This window comes from Delphinapterus leucas, chromosome 6 (assembly GCF_059928025.1).
Source record: "Delphinapterus leucas isolate spDelLeu-1000000601 "Yukka" chromosome 6, BTC_Dleu_Yukka2, whole genome shotgun sequence".
Classification (NCBI taxonomy): Eukaryota; Metazoa; Chordata; class Mammalia; order Artiodactyla; family Monodontidae; genus Delphinapterus; species Delphinapterus leucas.
In genome coordinates, this window is record NC_143134.1 from 33308086 (window position 1) to 33324913 (window position 16828).

Genomic DNA, 16828 nt, shown 5'->3' on the forward strand with positions numbered 1-16828 from the left:
GTCCACCTCCTCCCAGGCTGGGCCTCGTGTGGACCCTGTTTCGATGTGAAACTTATAATAAAGCTTTGTTCTTGTTCTTTTGCATAATCCTCACGTGTCTGTGATCTGTAGATCAAGTGTGGAAAAGCACTGGCTTGTATGAGTGGTAACATGAAAAGCCAGACCTGTTTACAGCTTCCTGTGACCCCGCTCATGGGTTGTGAAGAGTAGCACAACAAGATGGCTACAAGGGCCCTATATTAAAAGTGTGTTTTGAGTTTAAACGATGCAGCCCGGAATAAAATGGGCCCAGAGGGAGGGGTAAACAGGGAGGGTCATCCTTGTCTGTTGTAATTGCTGCTTCCCACCCACCTCTCTGGCCTGGAGGGGGCTGGGTCATCCCGAGCACACACCAGCCGCCCATACTCTACACGTTTAGTATTTTCTAATGTAGCAGTTTCTTTGACTTTTTTTGTTTTGCTTTAATAAGTCTTAGGCAAATCATTTACATGCACATCTCACTCAGAGAGTATATGTCCATACAACCTAAAGCAATCTACAGATCCAGTGCAATCCCTATCAAAATTCCAATGACATTTTTTACATAAATAGGAAAAACAATCCTAAAATTCGTATGGAACTGCAATAGACTTCAAAAGCCACAGCAATCCTGAGAAAGAAGAACAAAGCTGGAGGCAACACTTTTCCTGATTTCAAATTATACTACAAAGCTAGAGTAATCAAAATAGTATGGTACTGGCATGAAAACAGACACATACACCAATGCAACAGAATCAAGAGCCGAGAAATAAATCCACACACATACAGGCAACTAATTGACAGGGATCCAAGAATACTCAACAGGGAAAAGATAGTCTCTTCAGTAAATGGTGTTGGGAAAACTGGATACCCACATGCAAAACAAAGAAAGTGGACCCCTATCTTACACCACTTGTAAAAATTAACTTGAAATGGATTAGACTTAAATGTAAGACCTGAAACTGTAAAACTCCTAGAAGAGAACATAAAGAGAAAGCTCTTTAACATTGGTCTTGGTGATGATTTTTTGGGTATGACAACAAAACCACAAGCAACAAAAACAAAAAGCAACCAATGGGACTACATCAAACTAAAAAGCTCCTGCAGAGCAAAAGAAACAATCAACAAAATGAAAAGGCAACCTAGGAATGGGAAAAAATATTTGCAAACCACATGTATGATAAAAGGTTAATATCCAAAATCTATAAGGAATTCAAACAACTCCATAGCAAAAAACAAACAAACAAACCAAAACAAATAATCTGATTCTAAAATTGGCAAAGCAGGGGACTTCCCTGGTGGTCCAGTGGTTAAGACTCCACACTTCCACTGCAGGGGGCATGGGTTTGATCCCTGGTCAGGGAATTAAGGCCCGCATGTCATGCAGTGTGTGTAAAAAAATAAAATAAAATAGGCAAATCAAGACTAGGAAACAACTAAGTGTCCAACAGGTGAATGGATAAAGAAAATGTGACATATAGATATAGATAGATAGATAGAGATAGATAGATAGATAATGGAATTTTATTCAGCCACATGAAAAGAAGGAAATCTGCCATTTGTGACAACACAGATAGACCTTGAGGGCATTATGCTAAGTGCATTAAGTCAGAGGGCGAAACATAAATACTGTATGAGATCACTTATATGTGGAATCTTTAAAAACAAAGAAGAAACAACTCACAGATACATAGAATAGACTGGTTGCCAGAGGTGGGAGGTGGGTGAAATAGCTGAAGGTGGTCCAAAGGTACAAACTTCAAGTTATAAGATAAATAAGTCCTGGGGATGTCATGTATAGTGTAGTGACTATAGCTAACAATATTGTTGTGTATTTGAAAGTTGCTAAGAGAGTAGATCTTAAAAGCTCTCATCACAAGAAAAAAATAATTTGTTACTGTGAGTGGTGATGTATGAAAAGCCATGGAAGAAGCTTAAATGCATATTGCTAGTTGAAAGAAACCAGTCTGAAAAGACTACACACTGGATGATTCCAACCATATGACATTCTGGGAAAGGCAAAACTATGAAAACAAGAGGACATGTGGCCCCAGTAGACACCACTGTCTCTCCTTTCAGGAGCCTCCAGGTGCTGGAGACCTTCCCCCCTGAGACCCAGGTCTTCATGAAGGACTCCAGTGGCCAGGGCAAGCCTTACACCATTGACCCTGATGACTCCATCCACGACTTGAAAGAGAAGATTGAAGAGGCTGGAGGACCTTACATGGAGGATCAGATACTCAGGTTCCAGGGCCAGAAACTGTGGAATCAATAGCTTCTCAGACTGCACATCAAGGATTGTGACACCATCATGCTCGTTAAGAGAGGCCCCACATCCCCACGAGTTCCAAGATCAGGCTGTTCATTTTGTAGACTTCTATGGTCATGTCCCCCTAGCTCACCCCTTTCTACCCAGACCACTGTGCTCTTTCTGAAGCATAAATAGAAACAGAATCCTCCCCTGCTTAAAATTCTCCAATGGCTCCTATTACCTACAGAATCAAGTTCAAGTTCCTTTGCTTGGCATTCAGGGTTCTTGACCATTTAGCTCTTGCTGACCTCTCAGTCTCTCCTCGTCACTCTCAAAACATACCAGACGTGGCCAAACACTTGCAATTCCAGAACACTGAATGCTGGCTCACAACTCCATGACTTTGAGTCAACTTTCCTTCTCCCCCATGTTGTCACCTTTCAAAGCTCAAACCTCTAAGTTATTGATTCTCAAAAGTAAGGACCCCAGACCAGCAGAATCAACATCATCTGGGAACCTCTTTGAAATAAAAATTCTCAGCAACTAGCCCAGAATTACCTGAGTTAGGTTCTCTGGTAGTGAGACTCAGCAATCTGTGTCTTAACAAGCCTTCCAAGTAATTCTGAGCAAATATGGAAGTTCCAGGGAGTTAACACCCCAGGGGGTAAGCCTTGGCGCATTGAAAGACAGGAACCAGCGAGTGCAGCGAGTGCATACTCCCCTCCTCCACCTCTCAGGTGGATAATTTTGAGGCACGTTCTGCATTGCTCCTTAGAGGGTCCCCAGTGGGATCAAAGCTCAGCTGCCCACAGTAGTGATCAATTTCATGATATTTCTTGGACTGTTTTTTCCTCCTTCTCAATCCCCCACACCTGTCCCTTGGGATCATTTCCCAAAACAAGTCTCATGCAACTCCTTGTCTCAGGCTCTGCATTTGGAGGAACACAAGCTAAGAGAAAACCCATCTTTATGTATCTTCCTCTTCCTAAAACCCAGCCCACACCCTTCCTAACTACTAGCTCTTCCCCCACCGCCATAGAAATGTGCCCAACTACGTGGCATTTCTACAAACCATAAAACCAATACACAATCGACTGCATGTTCCCTTTTTTTTTTTTTTTCTTTTGCGGTACGCGGGCCTCTCACTGTTGTGGCCTCTCCTGTTGCAGAGCACAGGCTCCGGACGCGCAGTCTCAGCGGCCATGGCTCACGGGCCTAGCCGCTCAGCGGCGTGTAGGATCTTCCCAGACCGGGGCACGAACCCATGTCCCCTGCATCGGCAGGCGGACTCCTAAACACTGCGCCACCAGGGAAGCCCCATGTTCCCTTTTTAAATCGTTTTTTTTTGGCCACTCTGCGAGGCCTGCAGGTTCCTAAATACCAGACCAGGGATTGAACCCTGGTCCCTGGCAGTGAAAGCCCAGAGTCCCAACCGCTGGACTGCCAGGGAATTCCCCCTTTCGAAATCTTGAAAGCTGCTGAACTCCCAGATATCTCATGAAAATGAATAATGAAATGAATCAAAACTAATATGTAAAGTCTGTTGAGCAAAGTGGTGGCTACCAGTGGGGAGAGGCAAAATAGGAGGACGGGATTAAGAGGTACAAACTACTGTGTATAAAATAGATAAGCTACAAGGACATATTGTACAGCACAGGGAATAGAGCCAATATATTATAATAACTTTAGTTTTTCAAAGGTTTATTATTTATTTAATTTATTTTTGGCTGCATTGGGTCTTAGTTGCGAGACGCAGGATCTTCACTGAGGCGTGCGGGATCTTTCATTGCAGGACATGGGCTCTTCGTTGTGGTGTGGAGGTTTCTCTCTAGTTGTGGCCTGCATGCTCCAGGGCACATGGGCTCAGTAGTTGTGGCACGCGGGCTTAGTTGCCCTGCCACCTGTAGGATCTTAGTTCCCCGACCAGGGATCAGACCTGTGTCCCCTGAATTGGAAGGCAGATTCTTTACCACTGGATCACCAGGGAAGTGCCTATAATAACTTCAAATGGAGTACAACCTGTAAAAATATTGAATAACTATGTTGTACACCTGAAACCGATATAGTGTTGTAAATCAATTATACTTCAAAAAAAGTTTTAAACTAAGATGTAAGGTCTGAATGTTTGAATAGCTTTTGTTTGAATAACTTTTATATTGCCTTGAAGCTCATTATCTGTCATTATAAACATAGGACAAATGTTTGGAATCTCACTTTATTGTTGACTTTGGTTTGCGAAATTGCCACTGCTCTTTAAACAGTTATAATATAGGACTGTTTAAGGACCAGGCACTACCAAACTTTGAAAATATGGAGACTTTTAGAATTTATGTAATTAAAAATGTGATTCTTTCCGTTTGGGGTTAGCCAGTTGGAAAGTTTAAATTGAAACGTGTCATGATTGAGGGTTTTTTCCCCCCCAAATGGTATTTAAGACAACAAACACCCTCCACCCCACCACTTCCTCCAGCTAACACCTGGTCTTTCTCCTCCCTTTGACGACAAAGTTCTTGAAAGTGTTATCTACACTCCTGGTCTCCATCCTCCTCACCCAACTTACTCTTCAACCCCGCACCTAAAATCTGGCTTCTGCTCCCAGCTCTCCCTTACATTTCACCCACAATGATCACCAGTAGCCTCTTGGGTGCTTCTCAGACCTATATTCCTGAACTTATCGGAAGCATTAGGCAATGTGGACAACTTTTTTAAGCTCTCTGGCTTAAACAGCTACCCTTGTAGACCTCCCCACTTCCCACTCCTCCTTTTATCTTCCTCCCTTTGTTAACAGTACCCTCCATCCATTACCCAGGTACCCAAGCCAGAGAGCTGATAGCCATCCTGTCTTTTCCCTCACCTCCTACCTGTAGTCACCAAGTCCTGTTCACCCTTCCCCCAAGGTAGACCTAGAATCCCATCCCTTCTCCGGCCAAGTCCGGGTCACCTTCCCTCTCACCTGGATCACTGTACAGTGTCCTGACACGTTTCCCTACATATCTACCCCTGGCCCCTGCAATCCATCCTCCCCACAGAAGCAACCAGACCAATCTTTCCAGAATGGTCATTTCACCTCTGGTCGCTCCTCTGATTTGCCACTGCCCTCAGGACAAAGTCAGCGCAGATTCACCTGATATGTGACCCAGTGGATCACTTTCTCTTTCCTAGAACAATGTTTCCACTTGGCTATCAAAACACACTACTGATTTTTCTTCCACCTCCCTGGCTACTCCTTCGCATTCTTGTTTGCCGGATGCTTGCCTCTCCCCAATCACTTAATACTATTAAGTGTTTCAGGGCCCAGTCACTGGTCCTTTTCTTGTCTTGCTCTATACTCACTCCCTTGGTGAACCCATCCAGACTCATGGCTTTAAATATATCTATGCTGATAATTTGTATCTCAACCCCAGACTTCGTCCCTGAAATCCAGACTCAAATATGCAACTCCCTAGCCAACTTGGATCTCACTAGACACTCAAGTTTGCTTCCAAAGCCGAGCTCCCGACCTTCATGCCTACACTGTGCCCTGGCCCAGTCTTTCCCTTCTCAGTTAAGGACAATTCCATCCTTCCAGTGCTAAGGCCAAAAACCTTAGAGTGGTCCTTGACTCTAATTTTTCTCTCACATCACACTCTATCCTTTAGCAAGACCTGTTTATACTCAAAATATAGCCAGTGAAATGATATGAGGTCTGGGATTCACTTCCAAATAATACAGGAGGGGAGATGTGGATGGAGATATCATTGAAACAAGATTGTCTGTAGGTTGGGACTTCCCTGGTGGTCCAGTGGTTAGGACTCTGTGCTTCTACTGCAGGGGGCATGGGTTCAATCCCTGGTTGGGGAACTAAGATCCCGCGTGCCGGGTGGCCAATAAAAATAAAAATGGGCAGAAGACCTGAATAAACATTTAAAAAACTGTCTACAGGTTGATAATTGTTGAAGATGGGGGATGGTACATGGAGGTTCATTGTATTATTCTACTTTTGTTCATGTTTGAAATTTTCCATAATAAGAAAATTGAATCATACCACTTCTCCCTACCTTTCACTGCTACCATTCTGATCCAAGGCGCCACATCTCTTGCCTGGACTGTTGTAGTAGCTTCTTAACTGAATTCCTGCTTCTGCTCTCACCTCCACTCCCCACCCTCTGCTTTTAATCCAATCTTCCCACGAACAGCCAGTGTGATACCGTTAAAATGAAAGTCCATCCATGTCCCTCTTCTGCTTGGAACTCCCCAGTGGCTCCCCATTTCAATCACAGAGTAAAAGCCAAAGTCTTAGTAGTCTTCAAGATCCTACACAATTTGCCCCCTACACTTGTACTCAAACCTCATCCCCTCCCACTCTCCCCCTTTGATCATTCCATTCCAGTCACACTGCTGTTCCTCAATCCCACCAGGCATACTGCCGCCACAGGGCCTTTGCACTTGCTGTTCCTTCTCCCATTCTTCTTTAATTTTTTTTATTTATTTAATTTTTTTTAAATTTTTGGCTGAGCCGGCTCTCAGTCGCGGCACACGGGATCTTTCGTTGGGGCGTGTGGACTTCTTAGTTGCCGCATACAGACTCTTAGCTGCGGCATGCATGTGGAATTTAGTTCCCCAATCAGGGATCGAACCTGGGCCCCCTGCATTGGGAGAGTGGAGTCTTACCCACTGGACCACCAGGGAAGTCCCACTTTCTCTCATTCTTCCCTCTGACATACATACCGCTCACTCTTCGCCTCCTTCATGTCTTTGCTCAAATGTCTCCTTTTCAGACCTTCCCTAGCCACCTTTCTTGAGACTGAACCCCTGAACATTGCCACTTCTCACCCTCCCCACACACGTAGTCAGTATCTTTTAACCTCTTTCCCTGCTTTATTTTCCTGATTAGCACTTATCACCGTCTTAATTATTATAATGTTACTTATTTATCCTGTTTATTATCTGTCTCCACCATTAGAGTGTTAGCTCTCTGCAGTCCGAGAATTTTGCCTATTCACTGCTGTATCCCCAGGACACCTGCCTGGCACATAGCGGGCACGCAACAAATGTTTGTTGAATGAATGAATGAATGGCATTCCGAGTTTCAATCCCTGCCCACCTGTCCAGGCACAGCTCTCACCTCTCCCCTCCCTGCCCTCCATGCCAACGTGGACCTGACAGCCGAGTCCTGGCACATACCAGGATGATTCACACTTCTCAGCCTTATCCTGTCTTGTGCCCTCTGTCTCCTGGCCGCATTCCCAGTCTTTTAAGACTCATCTCAAGCAGGTGTTCACTGACACCACAGGTGACCCCAAAGAAACTCTTCTGCCTGAATTTCCACCAAGTTTCTGTGCCCTCTTTTCTCCTAGTACACAGGACACTGGACTCTCTGTGTCTCCGCCGTCTCCCCCACTGCTCTGGGAACCCCTGGGGCAGGAACCACATCTTACATTGTCTCCTTAGCACAATGTCTGGCACCCAGCCAGCACTCAATAGATGTACAGTGAACGAATAACAATACTTGCATTTACTTAATGTTTTCTCTGCTAAATGTTCTCTTGCTTAATCCACACAACCTATGGGGTAGGTATTATTCTTAAACCCATTTTAAGGATTATTTCTGTGAGGGTCAGAGAGGTTAAGAGTCTGGCAAAGGGCAGACTGGAATTCCAGAGTTTGTTCTGCGGAACCCTAGAATTCCCACTGTTCAGCCCAACCTCCAGCGAGTGCCTGCTCTTACTGAGCCTGTTTTGGGTGACAAGGTTGTGGGGATGGGATTGGTGGATACCATCCAACTCCCATCTCCTGGGGGAGTTGCCTTTCCCAGGGCCATCCTCAAGCCAGTTTCAGTTTCCAAGTTGTAAAAGGAAAACTAAGAGGCGAGAAACGAAACCTACAGCAGAAAGGGTGACTAAAAGCCCCGCCTGTTAAGGTGGTTTCACCCAGTGTCCCTCGATACCCCAGCTGCAGTGAATGGCCTCCAGGAAGAGGATCCCCTGGTCAGCCAGACACCCCTTGTTTCCTCTCCACTCTGGTCCTTTATTCCACAGGGTGCTGGAGGTCAGCTGAGGAGGAGTCCCCTTAAAGAAGAGTGTGTGTGCCAGGAGCTGGGTAGGTGTGTGGGTATATATCTAGCCACCAGTGGTACTCTCAAGACAGATGGCAGTGCCCCGGAAGCTCTTTGTCACCCCAGCTTCCAGGCTGAACTCCATCGTGGCTCACTGCCTGCATCCCAGCCAGAAGTGGAAAAAAGAGGTGTTGGAGACTGTGCAGACTGTGGAGCAGTTCCTGAGGGAGCAGAGCTTCCAGGGGGAGCATGGGCTGGACCAGGAATCGGGGGTGCTGAAGGTGGTCAAGGTGAGACTGGTTCCCTCCATCCCCAGGCCAGGGCTGGGCAAAATGCAGCTTGTGGGTCTACATCCCTGAGGATGCTGGGACCTGTTGCCTCATTATCTCTAGCCCATGCTACTGACATCTCAAGACACTCCATCCCAATGCACTGCTGCCTTGAGCAGAGCAAGTCCAGTAAGGAAGCTAATAATAATAGTGTGCATTTTTGGATGCACTAGCCTAACCCCTTAACACGTATTATGTCTAATTTGTGTACCCTGTGAGGTATGTATTATTCTTTTCCCATTTTACAGATGAGCAGAATGGAAACTCAGTGATTTAAGATCCATAATGACCAAATGCAATGCAAGGTCTCTGATTGGATCTTGGTGTGAATGGACCATCTGTAAAATATAATTTGGGAACAGTTGCGGAAATTTCAATGTGGCCAGAATATTAAATAATATATATATAAGGGAATTGTTATTTTAATATTTATTTATTTTCTTGGCTGCGTCAGGTCTTAGTTGTGGCAATGCAGGATCTTTTGTTGCAGCGTGCGGGCTCGGGCTTCTCTCTAGTTGTGGCGTGCGGATTTTCTCTCCCTAGTTGTGGCGCGTGGGTTCCAGGGTGTGTGGGCTTTGTAGTTTGCGGCACACGGGCTCTCTAGTTGAGGCGTGGGAGCTCAGTAGTTGTGGCACGTGGACTTAGTTGCCCTGCAGCATATGGGATCTTCGTTCCCTGACCAGGGATCGAACCCGAGTCCCCTGCATTGGAAGGTGGATTCTTTACCACCAGACCACCAGGGAAGTCCCAGGGAACTGTTGTTTTGAGGCGTAATAGTTTTGTGGTTATGGGGGAAAATGTTCTCTTTTGTTGGACACAAATGCTAAAGTATTTAGGGACGATGGTCCTTAGCGTTTGTAATTTACTCTAAAGTGGCTTAGTTGAAGCAAATATGGCAGAGTTTAGACTTGTTGAATCTGGGCGGATGTATGTGTTCATTGTATTCTCTTTCTATTTTTCTGTTTAAAATTTTTGATAATGGAAATTTTTTTTTAATGGAAGCTCAGAGAGGTGAGGTCACTTGCCCAAGGTCACACAGCTAGTGGTGAAGCTGGGATTTCACCCAGGATCTATCTTACTCCACTCCAGGCTGCCCTCACTGAGCTTTTTTCCCCAAGCCCTTCCTGCAGCTGCGTCATGTCACCTGCTGTCCTAGCTGGGATCATAATGCAGGAGGGTCAAAACTAGAAAGGGGTGATGAGGAAAACAACTTTGAGGAAAACGATTTTGTTTTTCTGAGTGGCTGCCTAGGCATTTTACAGTATGGTGACCCTACTAACACCAAAAGTTCAGAGTCTGGACTTTTAGATAGGTTTAGGGTATCCCCACAGGTTCCTGCTTTGCCTTCCCCGGTGGAACCTTTTAATATAACCACTGAGTGGGCTTCCCTGGTGGTCCAGTGGTTAAGACTCTGAGCTTCCACTGCAGCGGGCATGGGTTCGACCCCTGGTCAGGGAAGTTCTGCATGCCACACTGTGTGGCCAAAAAACATAAATAAATAAAAGTTTAAAAAAATTTAGAGCTAAGCGGGTTTAAAATAAAATTTTTTAATGTAAATTGATACAGCCACTATGGAGAACAGTATGGAGGTTCCTTAAAAAACTACAGCTAGAACTACCATACGACCCAGCAATCCCACTACTGGGCATATACCATGAGAAAACCATAATTCAAAAAGAGTCATGTACCAAAATGTTCATTGCAGCTCTATTTACAATAGCCAAGACATGGAAGCAACCTAAGTGTCCATCAACAGATGAATGGATAAAGAAGATGTGGCACATATATACAATGGAATATTACTCAGCCATAAAAAGAAACGAAATTGAGTTATTTGTAGTGAGGTGGATGGACCTAGAGTCTGTCATACAGTGTGAAGTAAGTCAGAAAGAGAAAAACAAATACCGTATGCTAACACATATATATGGAATCTAAGGGGAAAAAAAAGAAGGTCATGAAGAACGTAGGGGTAAGACAGGAATAAAGACACAAACCTACTAGAGAATGGACTTGAGGATATGGGGAGGGGGAAGGGTAAGCTGTGACAAAGTGAGAGAGTGGCATGGACGTATATACACTGCCAAATGTAAAATAGCTAGTGGGAAGCAGCCGCATAGCACAGGGAGATCAGCTCGGGGCTTTGTGACCCTCTAGAGGGGTGGGATAGGGAGGGTGGGAGGGAGACGCAAGAGAGAAGAGATATGGGAACATATGTATATGTATAACTGATTCACTTTGTTATAAAGCAGAAACTAACACACCATTGTAAAGCAATTATACTCCAATAAAGATGTTAAAAAAAAATAACCACTTAGAGTTAAGCCTGTGAAAAGTTAGTAGCCTCTGCCCCAATCACCTTGTAAGGACTAGGTGCTTGCTACCCTGCTCTATCTCCTGCTGGCTTGTTACCTGGGGTGGAAGACTGCCCTTCCCCCGGCTCACTGTGTCCCTTTGCTTCTGGGATATATAAGTAATAAATCATTTTTTTTATGTTTTAAATTAATTTTTGTTGGAGCACAGCCGCTTTACAATGTTGCGTTAGTCTCTGCTGTACAGCAGAGTGAATCAGTTACACGTATACGTATATCCCCTCCTTTTTAGATTTCTTTCTCATTTAGGTCACCACAGAGCATTGAGTAGAGTTCCCTGTGCTATACAGTAGGTTCTCATTAGTTATCTATTTTTGAAAGTAATAAATCTTATGACTCTACTCCCTTTGTATGGGTGTATTGAAACTGCACCTTTCCTCCAAATGACCCCGGGGGTTTCATTTCCCCACAGAGGGAGTTTGGATGCTGAGGGAGCTACCTGCCCACACTGTGTGGGCGGCTTGTGGCCCCGGCCAACGAGAAATTAACACTTTATTTGGGCTTTAAACTCTCCCCCAACCCCTGAAAATCTGGTAAGCTGTGCTGGTCCACAAGAGTGAATGCTTGTCCTTGGGTTTGAATAGGTTTGAACTGAAGCAAGTCATGAAGCCTGTTCTAGAACGCTCTTCCCTCTCTGCCTATATCTTACCACTGGAAAAGGTGGGAAGGGCAGCACAGGCACAGCCTTCAGCGGGATGTGCTCTGTGCCATTCCCAGCCCTCTCACATAGGGCAGAAACGCCCCACCCCCACCAATTCCTGAGTTAAAGCCCTCACCTCTAATGTGACTGTATTAGGAAATAGGGTCTTTAAGGAGGTAATTAAGGTTAAATAAAGTCATAATGGTGAAGCCCTAATCAGACTGGACTCGTGTCCTTATAAGAAGATAGAGACATCAGCGGCCTCTCTCTGTCCATGCACACACACAGGTAAGACCACGTGAGGACTCAGTGAGAAGGCAGCTGTCTGCAAGCCAGGAAGAGAGGCCTCAGAAGAAAGCAACTCTGCTGGCATCTTGATTTTAGACTGCAGAATTCCAGAACTGCGAGAAAGGAAATTTCTGTTGTTTAAGCCTCCAGTCTCTAGTATTCTATTATGGCAGCCCAAACAGACTAATGCACCATTGTATGTTGGCTTTTTTCCCCAGGAGAACGGTACCTAGAACAGTAGACTAGCATCCTGGTCCCCAGGTCATTTTGGTTCAGTTAAATTCTTAAAGTAGCACTTACATCTTACCTCACACTGAAATAAATCCTTTTGTAGCACGTGAGTGGCACAGAGTGGAGCTTAAAAGATTTAGCGGGCCATCATGCTCTCTCTAACCCACCCCTCGAACCTGCCTTATAGCATCCTCTTTACTTCCCAGTCCAAACCCTGTGTTCCAGTCTTTTCCCTGTCCCCCATTTATAGTGCCCACTCCTTCCTTGCCCAGTTGGAATTTTCTCTAGCTTCCATGCCGACTGCCCAAACCCCTTCTGTTCTTCAGGGTCATCCTAAGCCTTACATCTTTGGGGCCTCTTCTCAACCTTCCATCCAACCTCTGCATCACTCTGGTACTTCCTGCCTTTGCAGAAATTTAACAGAAAGAGAGGAGGGGATTGGAGGCACTGTGCCTAAGATCTCAGGTGGATGAGATTCTTCCCTGCAAGCCAAGTGTCCGGCTGTAAACAATACCTTAAGGGCCTAAACAGTGAATAGAGGGATAGAAAGTGACTTGACTTTGGTGTATGTATGCGTTTATACCCATATATGTGAAGTCTGTGTTCTTGGAGTAGAGCCCCATTCATTTAGAGAAAAAAGAGCCTGCTCCAAATTCCCCATCTGGAACTAGAAATTTGTCCTTAATGAGGCACATGTATAACACAGGTTATAGATGAAGACTGACCTGAAGAGAGCACACTGACTTTTGTCTAAGCACGTCACACGTCAAAGACAGCTAGACGTGGAAGAAACCAAGAAATCAAGTGTAGGATTTCCCAAACTGCAGTCAGTTACTAACCACATTAATAACTTTTTTAAACCTTATTCACATTGCATCAAAGGGATGCTTTGATGCACTGCTGAGGTCTTCTCAGCAAAGCTCATGGGAATTTGGTACATGAGGATCCACAATAGCGATCCATTTCATCGGTGTCAATCTTTCTGGACAGTTTGGGTGGAAAGGACAATTCCTGAAGGTGCGATACCTTCACCGCATGTACTAGCATTGGGTCTTGCTTGTGTGTGTGTCACCGACTTCAGCCTTGCTGTAGCAATAATAGCTAAGATACTGTAGAGCTGAGAGGCTATTTAAGTATTTATAGATATATACATAAGATAAAAGCACCTAACTTTTTTCTACCTATTGCTTACTTTCCACAGCGGTGTACACACCACACTTTAGGAAACAGTGATGTTGTCCAATTTGTCTTCTCATTTGAAGATGAGAAATGAAGGTCTGGAGACCTTTCATTGCTCAAGGTCATTCGAGTGTTTAAGGGCAGGATGCTGGGGTTCCTGACTTCCAGAGAACCTAACTTTTCTCTGAAATTATACTGCCCCTTAATCTCTTAGCAGTACATAAAACAAATATTGGCGACCTCGTGACCTGCCAGCCCTCGGGTGAAAGGGAGATCTGTGACTGGCTCTCCTGTTAAACGTTTAAGAAATGGGAGTCTAGGGAAAAAAACCCAAAACAGCCATGCAAAGACTCACTCACGGAAGGGGAGCCCGTGGTCGTCTAGCTCAGTGCTGGGCTGAACCCTGGATCGTCCAAGGAGGGTCTTGGAGGCCTCTCCGCAGGCCAAGAAGTCAAGGCATAAGAGGGAATAAGGCAGGTTTGCTTCTGTGTCTTCATGTTATTTTCATGTAAGATAGCACTGAAAATTTCAAAAGTAACACTGGAGATGTGCTGTGCTTGTCCATTTTCATCTTATAGGTAATGACATGAAGGCTCAAAGGGGGATCGTGTTTTGCTAGTTAATAACAGACAACATTCCTCATCCAGCATTCCTATAGCTTAAAAAAGCAATAGAGGCAAGTGAGTCCATGAACGTTGGTTTTGTGGTCATGCAGATTTGAACTTGCATCCCAGCAGGGCTTGAATGGAGTTTTTCTCTCCAAATTAGGCAAATTGTTTCTCCAAGGCTCATGGAGTGGTCAGTGTTGTTATAGGGGAGTGAGGTAAAAGCATTTTCTTCACCATATCCTTCCCCAGACATGTTATCTGAAAGGAAGGAAGGAATGAAAAATGGGAGGGATATATGGAGAAAGAGGGAGGAAACTAAGGTGGCAGAGAACATTCCTAAAAGTCCTCCATGTTACTTCTGCTGTGCTTCCACATGCTCCTTGGGACCTCGCTTGCCAACAGAAATGTTGATTAAGCACTCTGGTTCTTATGTACTTTCTGCACTGGGAACACTTATAGTTAGGTTTCAGGGCTCTGAACTCCCCAAACTGGGGAACTTGTCATTAAAAGGTCCTTTTAAAAAGCACAAGTGCCCCAAAGTTTAATGGCATTAGATTTTGGCAATGATTTCTTGAATATGACACCGAAGGCACAGGCAACAAAAGGAAAATAGAGAAATTGACTTCATGAAAATTTTTAAAACTGTGTGCATCAAGACCCTATCAACAGAGGAAAAGGGCAATCACAGAATGGGAGGAGATGTTTGGAAATCACATATCTGATAAGGGATTAATATCTAGAGTGTACAGAGAACTCCTAAAACTCAACCACAAAGCAAACAACCTGGCTAAAAAATGGGCAAAGGACTTGATTAGACATTTCTGCTAAGAAGATACATAAATGGCCCATAAACACCTCAAAAGATGCTCAGCATCAGAGATCATTAGGAGAATACAAGTCAAGACTACAGTGAGATACCACCTTACACACATTAGGGTGGCTACTGTGAAAACAAAAAATAACAAGTGTTAATGAGGATGTAGGAAATTGGAACCCTGTGCACTACTGGTGAGAATGTAAAATGGTAGAGTCATTGTGCAAAATATTATGGTGGTTCCTCAAAATTAAAAGTAGGATTACCATATGGTCGAATTCCACTTCTGGGTATATACCCAACATAACTGAAAGCAGGTTTTGCAAGATACTTTGTATACCCCTGTTCATAGCAGCATTGTTCACAATAACTAAACTATGGAAGCAACCCAACTGCCCACTGACAGATGAATAGATAAGCAAAACGGGGTGTATACACAACAGAATATTATTCAGCCTTAAAGAGGAAGTTCTGACACAGGCTGCAACATGGATGAATCTTGAGGACATGATGCTAACCTACCAGTCACAGAAAGACAAATGCTCTCGATTCCACTTGTATGAGGCACCTAGAGTGGTCAAGTTCATACGGACAGAAAGTCGAATGGTGGGTGCCAGGGGCTGGGGGTAGCGGTTGCTGGAGGGCAGAGAGTTCCAGTTTTTCCAGAAGAAAAGAGTTCTGGAGATTGGCTGCCGCACAACGTGAATCTCCTTAACGTTTCTAAACTCTACACTCATAAGTGATATGATGATACAATTTTATGTGCATTTCACTACAAATAAAAACCAAACATGGACTTCCCTGGTGGCGCAGTGGTTAAGAATCCGCCTGCCAATGCAGGGGACACGGGTTTGAGCCCTGGTCCGAGAAGATCCCACATGTTTCGGAACAACTAAGCCCGTGCACCACACCACAACTACTGAGCCTGCACTCTAGAGCCTGCGAGCCACAGCTACTGAAGCCCGTGTGCCACAACTACTGAAGTGCATGCACCTAGAGCCCGTGCTCCGCAACAAGAGAAGCCACCACAGTGAGAAGCCCACACACCGCAACGAGGAGTAGCCCCCGCTCGCCGCAACTAGAGAAAGCCCGCGCACAGCAATGAAGACCCAACGCAGCCAAAAATAAATAAATTAATTAATTTAAAAAATTATTTAAAAAATAAAATACCAAACACAAGTGCCCCTCGGAGACACAGTAAATATTTTTGTCGTTCACAGTTTAGAGCTGCCTCATTGTCAGGGTGCTAGTCTTCAGTCAACTAGCTAAGAACTGGTACGGAGGGGATGGGAACTTCCATGAAAGAGCTTCTGAAGCTAAGTAGCCTGGTCCATTTCCTAATTTCTTTAGCGAATATCTGAGTGCTTGCTGGAGCCGGGCACTGTACTTGGTCCTCGAGATAGACGGCTGTGAAAAAATTATACAGAGATCCTTGCAATCTGGGAGTGAGAGGTGGGGTAGGGAAGGACCCGCAAAGAAAAGCATGGAAGTTTTTAGCATGTTACCAGATGATGTAGGTTACGGGAACAATAAAGCATCAAAGGGAAAGAGGGCTACCCTAATTTGAAGGGGACATGTGGACAGACTGGAGAGAGCAGCCCCTGTAGTTATGGAGAGAAAGAACATTCTAGGCAGAGAGAATAGTAAGTGCAGGAGGCTATGGGGAGGGAGCTGCTAGGAACAGCCAGGGACAGCTCACCAGTGTCTCTGGAAGGGCTTGAGGGAAGGGGAGGGACGGTGTGTGTGTGTGTGTGTGTGTGTGTGTGTGTGTGTGTGTGTCAGAGAGACAGAGAGAGAGAGACAGAGAGAGAGAGGAATGGGGAGGGGGAGAGGGGGAGAAGACTGCTTTTGTTCGAATCCAGATGGGAGCCTCCGAAGGGTTTTGAGCTCTGAGCAACACGATCTGACTTGGGACTTACCAGGATCACCGTGACTGCTGTACATAGAACGGATTGAATGGGAGGGGGCAAAGCAGAAAAACGCATTTGAAAGGGGTGCACAGAAGGGGAGAGCAGGGCTGGTGGGACCTGAGGGGAGAGGTTTTCTGTCTCTTGCAGGGTGCCAGCT

General features: G+C 45.0%; 1 protein-coding gene across 1 annotated transcript in view; it reads left to right on the forward strand.

Moving 5' to 3' along the window:
• Positions 1 to 16527, forward strand: part of LOC149748892 (2'-5'-oligoadenylate synthase-like protein 2) — a 33170-nt gene extending 16643 nt beyond the window's left edge. Inside the window, exon 2 of the mRNA XM_089912949.1 lies at positions 2098 to 16527. Coding sequence (XP_089769075.1) covers positions 2098 to 2293 — 196 coding nt within the window. The 3' untranslated portion in view covers positions 2294 to 16527. The remainder of the gene's footprint in view (positions 1 to 2097) is intronic.
• Positions 16528 to 16828: the final 301 nt, after the last annotated feature.